General features: G+C 38.8%; 1 protein-coding gene across 1 annotated transcript in view; it reads left to right on the forward strand.

Moving 5' to 3' along the window:
* The window catches only part of CCNJ (cyclin J), a 36809-nt gene extending 29763 nt beyond the window's left edge, over positions 1–7046 (forward strand). Inside the window, exons 3-7 of the mRNA XM_009888783.1 lie at positions 1208–1259; positions 1691–1901; positions 4370–4669; positions 4761–4920; positions 6635–7046. Of these exons, the coding sequence (XP_009887085.1) occupies positions 1208–1259; positions 1691–1901; positions 4370–4669; positions 4761–4920; positions 6635–7046 (1135 nt within the window). The remainder of the gene's footprint in view (positions 1–1207; positions 1260–1690; positions 1902–4369; positions 4670–4760; positions 4921–6634) is intronic.
* The last annotated feature ends 3417 nt before the right edge of the window (positions 7047–10463 follow it).

The following is a 10463-nucleotide window of genomic DNA, read 5'->3' on the forward strand; positions in this document are numbered from 1 at the left end:
CGGCCGGCGCTGGGCGGGCTCGGCCCGGCGGGGGTTTGGAGGAGTTTGCTTTTCTAAGCCTCGATAAACAGGGTGTCGTGCCCTGGGGTACCGCGCAGGCTGTCCGTCCGCAGCCTTGACAGTTCCTCGGGCTGACCTGGCTGTTCTCGGCACGTTAAAAAGGCAAAGGGCTCACGGTGCGCTCGGTTCTTCTCTTTGGATGTGTAACTGGGTCCCGGTTAAAACTTTGCAGAAAGCGTTGTGATGCTATTGTAACAAAAACACCCAAAACCAAACCAAAACAAAAAACCCAACCAAACACTAGGTGCAGTAAGAATAGTAGAGGGTTTAGGCAATACTGCTTTGAAGTTGCTTCGATTGACTCAAAGTTGCTCTTTGGGGCTACTTTCATAATAAAGCACATCTTATGCCCAGAGCTGAAAATTGGTTTACAGTGACTAAAACTACTAAAAATGTGCTTTTCTGCCTTGATCAGTGGGTTATCTTTCTTGAAGGTGTGACTGCTAAAGCAGCTCTTTTTTTTTTCCAGGGGTGGGGGGGAGCACAAAAGGACAGGATTGTTTATTTGCGACTAAAGTTACCATTATTAAAACTAAGTGTTGTGAAAGGTGAATTCTAGAGCTTAGGAGGTAGGGGGATGGTGTGTGTGTTTGTTGGGGGTTTTTTTTCACTTCAATAGCATGTTTCAGAACTTTGAATTGTCCTTAAAACTTTGAAATTTTTTGGCAGCTCCATTCAAACTTGATGTCATCAGACTCTCCTACTGGAAATTTAACTGTACTCAAAATCTTACTTACACCAAGTAGGCTGCACAATCTAACTCATAAATTTATTCATGATAACAGAAGACAGCACTGCTGTTCTGCTGTATACAAAAGGAGATACTAGCTACTAGGAGGGAGCCTGGGGAACGTTCTTTCTACCAGTCCAAATTTTGTGTTCAAAATAGATTGTGCCACAGATTTTTCTCATCCGTGGTGTTGGTAGAGCTTTTGTGTTGTGGGGTGTGTGTCCCCAAATCTGAGACCGTATGATATTTAACTAAATGCCTGAAAGCACACTGTAATCAGTGTCAGTGCAATGTCAATCAGATCAGACTAAGCCAGGGTTTAAACACATGTATGCAGCGAATGTTGACACATGCACACCCCGTTCCTCTTCCCAGCATTGCTACCTTCAGCTAGCTGTTAGTGCCCCTCTTTTGGAGGTACCTGCAGGAGATCTGGCAGCATTGGAACTTGCAAACACTTCAGTACAAAGTCTGATTGCTCAGATTGAGCCGTAGCAGGAGGGGGTTGAGTTAAGCTATTGGACTTTGCATTGAAGCAGCTGAGGAGCACTCACGTACCCTTGCTGTTTCCCTGCTGGGAGGTACAGCCTTTGCAGCAGAGGTAATACAACAGAAATGGTAAAAGCTAAAGTCACTCTAGCCGATTGCCCAATTGAAAGATGTTAAATTTTGAATTATTATACTAATGTTGTGCAGGACCAAATTATTTTCTAGTTCTTCTGTAATATAACAACTAGATCTTGTTCTGTGAAAAGGGGTGATGAAACAATGGGATCATAAGGAAGAGGGGAGAAATCCTTTGAAAATTCCATGATAAATTTTAGAATATCGGCTATACTAATCTGATACCAATTCAATTATTCATGGTTTTAATAAAATTACATGCTGCTGTCTATCTAGGAGCTGAAGCTGCCCTCCTACAAAGGCCAATCTCCCCAGTTACATCTGAGAAGATACTTTGCAGATCTGATTGCCATTGTGAGCAATCGGTTCAGACTTTGTCCTGCTGCACGACATCTAGCTGTGTATCTGTTGGACCTCTTTATGGATCGTTATGACATATCTATACAGCAGCTGCATGTGGTTGCTCTTTCCTGTTTACTTTTAGCAAGTAAGTATGTAGCACCAAACTTAACTAGAGCCATATAGGTTTTACTGCCAAATACAAGGCGTGTCTCGATGGGATATAGCAGATAGGGGAAACAAAGCGGTTCTAAAAGACAGGTGGATTAGTGTATATCAATTTGGCCCGATCGGTAGAGCCTTTCTTTAGGCTCTTGTTTTGACTTCTGTTGGCACGTGATGAAGCTGAGGGAAGAAAAAACAAACCGATTAAAAACTAATGTTTATGCTTGGAAATAAATTATTCTAAGGTGAACTTTCTGAGCTGTGTTGTAGAAATAGAAAGACTGTCTTTCTAAGGACATCTCAAAATAGGTAGATCAAGTGCTGGAAATGAGAAATTTGCATACCTGTGATAAAGGAAAAAAAAAAACCAAACCATCTGTAGACTGCACTGCACCTTGCTAACGGTGCTGTGTGGTTCTGGAATACTTCAGATTTCATAAATTGCAATGTACTTTAAACAAGCTTAGGCTAACATAAGTCCTGTATTATCACCTACAAAATGTAATACTGGTGAAATACATTGCTGAATGCACAGTACTCTGAAGACAGAATTAATTACAAACACTCATTATGAACAGTGCTGCATATATTGACCCTGGCTAGATTCTTGTGGCATTTATTCATCTTTCAACATTTGTAGACCCATTTTAGATATCTCCAAAGTAATGTGGATGTAGTTTGCTGGGATGCACTTGATCCTAAACCAATAGATTCAGAGAAACAGGTCCTGGCAGCAGAACTAACTGTTGGTTTGGTTTCTGCTGATCTGTTTCTCTGAATCTATTTTAATTTTCTCAGATAAGGTATATCACATTGTAGCTCTAGGCCCTCTTCACTAGAAAACCAGAGTGCTGAGGTGGTGGCTATTTTTGGTATACTGCTTCCTTTCGTTGCATCCCCTGTCTCCACCAACACAGCTATTCAGCAGAACAGTTAAACAAGAAAAGGGTTATTTCAGATTCTTCTAGGGGTAAACTTTAAGTGGATGCCACCAGCCAGCAATCATCGTTTAGCAGGGGATGAGGTGCTGAGTATGAAAACCTTGCCTCAGAACCCAGGGTAATCCATTTAGGAAAATGGATTGGCTTTGAGCTAATGCCAGATTTTCAAATTAAATTCATGTTCTGAAGAGAATTGTATTTTTAATATTTTTTTTTTTAATCACCTTTGCCGTCTTTCATGACAAGCTGCAAGTACACCTCTGATAGCCTGTAGTACTCACTGTTCTGAGAAGCAGTGTATGCATGGGTTCAGAAAGCACAAAACAGAGTGCTGTTTTAAACTTTTTCCCTGTGTGGCTTAAGCAAGCAGTTTAATCAGCGGTGCAATAAGTTGGACAAATCACACTGTGATATATCTGATAAGGTTATACAAGTAATAAGAGAAATGATTATGTGACTCCTGAAGCTTTTATTTCAGTAATTTAGTAGAGTATGAGAAACAAAAACTAACAGACTGGGACTGGTGTTGGATTAAGTCCTGTATAAGTACCTCCACCACTGGAAAAAAGGCAAATGTTCAGTATGTTTAGTCCTGCAAAACTCTCTAAAAATGTGCATTTACAATATATCATGTAGTACTGAACAGAGAGTGTAATATGGAAAGAATTTGCAATGAAATTGAAATAGCACAACCATATGGCAAACTGCATGGAAATGTGACACTTGTTTCTCTTATTAATGGGTTTCCTACCTACACAATTTTGCTTCAGGCTAAAAACATACAGGCCTGACGAGTTAAAGTCCAAGGAAGGCTGAAGCTACTAGCAGTGTTAAAGTTGAAACAGTATACATGGCAGTGTGGGTTTTCCCGTGCATGTTGCTGAAATCCACTTGTTTGAACTGCTGGAGCAGCTTACCAGATATCAAATCTAAAACCATACCTACCTTAACAGGCATTAAAAGCAACCACGTTAGCTAGAGTTCTAGCTATACTCTATAGAGTTTTCAAAACAAAACTGGTGTTGGATGTTGGACTATATGATCTCCAGAAGTCCCTTCCAACCCTGACCACTCTGTGATTCTGTGAGGGTGATTAAAGCCAAATGCTGTGATGTTGTGTATGCCAAGTCACATCGCAGTGGTATTTCATTGATGATGGGGACACATTATACAATAGTTTGGTGACAAAAACTTGTGTATGCAGTGCCAGTGATGTCCTAATACAGAGTACTTCTTTTCTTGGCAACCAGCTTCTGTGTACTGGGGTGGGAAAACCAACACGAAACATAGCACTGCACAATATCCTATATGGTGTTTGACATTACCTGCTGAAATTTAGCCCTTTATAGTACATACTCCTTTCTGTCTCTGATGACATCTTCCATCTGAGCTTTGCATCTGCAGGAAAGTCTCAAGCTTGTTTGACATAGCAGAACTGAAATATGACCAACGCAGACATTAGATACAATCTGTTTTATAGTTCACTCGTGCTGAACCTTTTCATCTGAAGGTAAATTTGAAGAAAAGGAAGACAGTGTTCCCAAACTTGAACAGTTGAACAGCTTGGGTTGTATGACTAACATGAATTTGGTACTAACAAAACAGAATTTGCTTCATATGGAGTTGTTGTTGCTAGAAACATTTCAGTGGAATTTGTGCCTCCCAACTGCTGCTCATTTCATCGACTATTATCTTTCTATTGCTGTCCATGAGACTGATCTTCATGATGGCTGGCCAATGGTTTGCTTAGAGAAGACTAAGTTATATATGGCAAAATATGCTGATTACTTTCTGGAAGTATCACTACAAGGTGAGTTACATATTTCAGGTAATGATTCCTCTGTTGTCTTGATAGACTGTGTCCAACTTAAATGAATCTTTTTCTTATTCCTTCTTTCTAGATCATGCATTTTTAAGTTATGCCCCTTCTTTAGTTGCTACTGCGTGTGTAGCTTCTTCAAGGATTATCTTGCGTCTCTCACCAACATGGCCTACCCGACTGCATCATCTTACTGCGTACTCCTGGGATTTCCTAGTGCCGTGTATAGAGCGACTATTAATGTAAGTTAACAACAGCAGCTTTTTTTAAGCCCATTTCCACATCTGTTGGTATGCTTAATTGCTGTTAGCACTGAAAGTAAATTTCTTTTTGAATTTCCATTTTTCTATTCCAAAAATACTTAGGTAATATTGTTAGGTAATAACTGTTTTGTTCTTTCCAAAAAAGAAAACCTTATCAGATCTAACCTCTTTCCTGTTCTTTCAACAAACAAACCTCAGCCTTGCATTTCCACTGAACATCTTCTGGCATGCTTTACGAAACTGTTAAATAGCTTGTTCCCAATAGCTAGTCTGCTGAGAGAGCAAAAAGAGACAGTGAAGAGTACTGAACACCTAGGAGCTCCTACTTACTCTGAAGACACTATGCCTTGAACGTTCAAGGGATGCTCCAGCAGATTATGGATCAAACATGCAGACTGTTTGAGTAGCCAGCTTTGGGGGGAGGAAATGTCTGGGAGGTTGTATCTATTTTTACTGTATCTATTTTTGCACTACAGTGGAGAGATACAGCTGACATAAGATAAAAATGCCAATGAATGCCAAGTGAACCTTACTGGGAAGGGATATTACACAATCAGTTCTTTTATTCTAAACCTTAAGATCAAAACCTATGCCCACTGTAACTGCTTTCTTCCTACTGAAGTTGGCCTTTGCCCAGATCTAAACGCAGTTGTGTTCGTAGAAGCATAGGAGCAGCTGTATCTGGAGGAATCGCATCTCCCTTATAAGTGTGACGTTATCACCCTGATAATGTCCTCTTTTGGCTTCACTAATGTGTGTAATGAAAGGAGTAATACCTAAAGCATGCAAGTGCTGTTGCAGAAGTGTTTTCAGTATCGCTCTGGAACACTTCAGAGGTGAAGCCTTTCAGTCATCTTTGCAGTGCACCATAAAAAGTTAGCAATCTTTTAGGAAAAACTGGTGAGGGGTGGAACCCCAGCTGTCTTCAAGAGATCTGCCCTGTATAGGCAGTAGCAAAAAACTTAAGATGATTTTAGGCCTGACTGAAGTGTGTAGGTAGCACCTGCTTAACCTCACCGTAAGAGCAAGAGAAACAGCATGTCTAAATTCATTTCAAACAGGTGTAATTCAAAGGGAATTCAGGTGAGCTAAACTGTTTAACTTAAGTCTGGGTGGGCTAGAAAAAAGGTGAGAGGAAGGGAAAAAAAATGCATTTCCACTACCCAGAACAGGATGCAATATCAATATACATAGTAGATCTTTAAGAAACACTCTGATATCATGTCTTTAAAAACCCTATACTCTGTTACTCAATTGATCTTCAAGTCCTGTAATGTAGATCTTTAAGAAACACTCTTAAAAACCCTATACTCTGTTACTCAATTTGAATGAGGTGGAAGCAGCAAGCAAGTTTTAATTTCAGGTTCTGGTAATCTGGCACTTTATTGCAGTACACTAGTAGACTGGTATTTTTAGATACTGCTGTATTATTTGTATTGTACTTGGCTTTTATCTGCATTTTGTATTGCTATGTAATGATGTGAAATGCTGAAAAGAAAACGGTATCCTAAAGAAACAAATTTTAAAAACTTAGGTGTTTTTAAAGGGTAGGCTAAAATTATTTTCTCTTTCTTTTTTTGAAAGCTTTCAAAATTGCACCATTTTTTTAGAGTGCTCTTAAAAGTTAACCCAAAAGTGTTTAAATTATCTTAATATCTACTTTCATGTATTCTGCCTTCTCAATTTCTTTTAGCGCGCATGATAATGATGTGAAGGAAGCAAACAAGCAAAAAGGACAACATGCTCAGTCTGCCCAACATACTGTATTTCAGACCCCAGCTCCAACTCCCCAGCAGGCTAATGCCCAACAGCACATACCACAGTACCTCCAAGCTCATCAGTCTTCATTACAGTATCACCATCAGACATCACAGCAGCAAAACTGTCAACAGATACTATCATCTAATCATACAGCATCTTACCCACTTCAGACTTGCCCTGCTGCCTTACAGTCTAATGTTCAGGCTCGAGGCCACGTACAGACTGGTGCTGCAGTGTCACTAGCTGTTCCGCTAGAAGTGAAGCCATGTATAAGTGTCTCCTACAACCGGAGTTATCAAGTGAATGGACGATATTCCTGTATTACTCCCTGCTTTGAGAGGTGATAAGTACAAAATGGTTTTGTGCTTGTTTGTTTGGGATGGGAAGTTGTGTTGAGGGGAATTGGTTGGTTGGTTGGTTGTTTTTTTGTTAAACCTCAAGTAAGTTTGAGGGCAACAAATTGAATAAAAGAAAAAGTGTCTTTCCAGAAAAAAGCAACTGGATTGGCACCCAGTACCATAGCTCAAATACAGACTGCAAAGAACAAGCACACAGAACGCCTTTTAAAAAGAATGTGTATACCTGGGGGAATATAATAAGTTCTTACTTTGACACTCAGAATATTCTGTGCTTCTAACGCACATCTTTGAAATACTAGTCAAAGGAGAAATAGCTGTGGACTAACTACAGACTTACCTTTTAATGAAGGAGATAAGCAGTATTATTTTGAAGACATTTATGTAATACCACCGTACAGTATTAATGCTTACTTTAAATTTACTGAAACTTAAGAATCCGTTGAATGCCAGACTTCTCCAGATACATGGGGACCACAGGAAGAAACAAATCTCATCTGGCTAACTCCATACTCTTGCCCCTTTTTCAGCACTTGTGTTGGATATTTGCTTTAGGCTAAGGCATTTGAGTTAACTGGTATTTTGGCTAGTTTTTAAGTTTTGTACCTCACAGAATAGACACTATGTTTTTGCTTCTTTTCTCCTTCCTATCCTTTTTATGTTTAAAGTAACTCTTTCATACTACTAACTCAGGGAATTTTCTACTCATTACTCTGTGCTGCTGGTTTGTACACTTAATTGGGTATAACTTGAGGGAGGAAGGTAGAGAGGGAAGAGACTATAGCAAGTGGAGTGGCTTTTCTTCAGGGCATCTATATGCAGAGTACCAAAGGGACATGTTATAGCGTTCACTGAATGTGGATGGAAACTACTGCCCAGCAGCATGGTATTGAGTAATTGAAGAAAAGAGAAAGTTTCAGCTGAACTCGTACTGTACCAGAACTACTACAGTGGCTATGATTCCTCTGTGTACACACACACAAACACACATGTATTATTAACCAACAGAAAGCATCCTCCGATTGTACTGACAGTATCACTCATACAACAAAAGTACAGTTAAATGCTTATAGAAATCCAGTTCTGTCAGGCTTATAGTGGAGGGAAATTCTCAGGTAATGGTGGGGCAACTTTTTCTTCTACTATTTGGGAGTTCTAGAAGAAAATGCAGAGATTTACTCTTCTAAACGGGTGGATCAAAATATATTGCAGAGTCAACTGCTTTATCACAATTAAGGTGCTAATTACATAACTTTATGGAATTACACTGTGTCCTGTGGAGTGGATAGTCTTGAGGGTAGAAAGCTTCACTTGTCCAACTCTTGGATGAAAATGGTGGTAGAGATATTAATGGAGGATTTTTTTTTAAATACAAGAAGATACCTGATTTTCTCCTGTGGTAGAATATGGGAGGAAGAGGTATGGATGACAGGATTCTTCCTACTCTAAAATATCTTTATAGTATGTGGGCTTAAGGCTTTTTTTGTTTATTTGTTCTTTTACCACCTCCTTCTTCCCTGTCTTAGTGGCAGCATGTAAAATTGTGTACCATCTAATGACACCGAAGTATTATGAATCTTACAGAGACTGTTTTGAAAGCAGGGGCAATTAAGATACATTATCAATATTAAGAGGAAGGCTTTATCACAGGAGAGGGGGCCTTACCTTAATGTTCAGAATGGAGGGAGGACAGCTGTGTTCATTCTTTCTGGGGCTGAATGATAACATGCTACAAAAACCTGTTTATCATTGAGGAGAAGAAATCCTGTTTCTCTTGTTTTGTTTTTTTTTTTTTGCATAAATCCCAATTTTTGTTGTGGGCTTTTGTAGCATGTATGTGCAAGTCAAGAGGGACAGGAGGGTGAATGAAAGAGATGACCCTCTCTGCTTTACGGTGGAGAATCAACTTTGCAATAGGCATAGGGTGGTCAGTTCTTTAATTAAAGTGCAAGTTGTTTTGATTTTGAGGTTTTTTTCTCTCCTCTCCATCCCTTAATGAGTATTTCCCCATGTCTGAGGGTAGTGTTAAGTAGAGACTTTTCACCTCATAAGATGCCATGCTTTTTTTTCAGCATTGTTATCCATTTAAGAGGGAAATGGACTTTGTCGGTTTCATTTTGTTGGAATGCTATATCCAAGTCCTCAGTGCTCTAACTACCTCTGATGCTATGAATGTACAGTCTTGTAATAGACCATGACTTGAAATAACAGCAGATGCCTGTAGCATTTTTTTTCTGTAAAATCTTTAAATCAGCTAACTTGTCATCTTTATTTGTGACACAGCAGTATAGGCTCTTCTTTTCTGGGGTATTAGTAAATTTATCCCATAGGCATTTGATATATAAAAATTTAACTAATACTTAACACTGGAATTAAAATGGGTGGGGGGCTTATTCAGTTAGTTAATACTGCAAATTTACATTTAATAGGGTATTTTTTATTTGACTATTGTAAGACATTAGGTCAACTGTAAAAAGATCCACTACATGGTGTTTGTTTTTAATTTATTACGTAGTCTGAGTTTTTTCTGACACTACAGCTGCATAATGATTACAGAGAAAATGTACACTGAACAGTTTCAATATATTATTTAAAAGGGCTTTACCAGTGTACGTTAAAAATACACTGTTCTTACTATTAGAACCAAAATGTGTTTTTTATGGCATAAATAAGAATGGTGCTCCTAAATGCAAAATGTCCAAAACAATGGAATCTTTGTGAGTGCTATGCATTCAACTTATTTTTAAAAATAAAACTAGTTTTGAGTAAGAATGCTCCAGTGTGTGTTATGCTTTTGTGTGTTGGTTTTTTTTTTTTTTTTCTCAAAATATGTAAACTGACCCTGATCAGTCTTGCATCATCCCTGTGTATGGGCTGAAGATGTAAGGACTTTCTTCTTTTTCCCCACCCTTTCTGTGACACTATAATAAGCTTCAGGAACCCTCTGACTTCACAATTAAAAAAAAAAAAAAAAACCAAAAAAAACCCAGGAAGGAAATCATGCAGGAAAGGGCTTTAAAACTAATTGCACCCACAGCATATGCTAAACATTGTACAGTTCAACACTGTGTCTAGTGCACAGCTGTAACAAAGATACCAAGAACAAAAGAACTGTAGTAGTTCAAGAGCAGGGGGGTGAATTCATTTTGGTTTGTGGTGGTTTGGTTTGTTTTAAAAGCAGTGATACTGGCCATCTCATACTTCTAATACTAGAAATCATTTAGAAGATGTGGGAATAGCATTTTGGCAAGAGCTACAAGCGCTTAGGTTATTTACAATGGCTGTGAAGACTTAATCATGCTGAAGGCAGCGTAAAATCATGTGATGCACCCTAGCAGAAATATTTTTGGATGCTTACAATTTTTGATAACTGTTCCACACTAGAAGAATTTCTAGATCTTCCTA

Source organism: Charadrius vociferus, unplaced genomic scaffold (genome assembly GCF_000708025.1).
Source record: "Charadrius vociferus isolate BGI_N301 unplaced genomic scaffold, ASM70802v2 scaffold436, whole genome shotgun sequence".
In the NCBI taxonomy this organism is placed as follows: Eukaryota; Metazoa; Chordata; class Aves; order Charadriiformes; family Charadriidae; genus Charadrius; species Charadrius vociferus.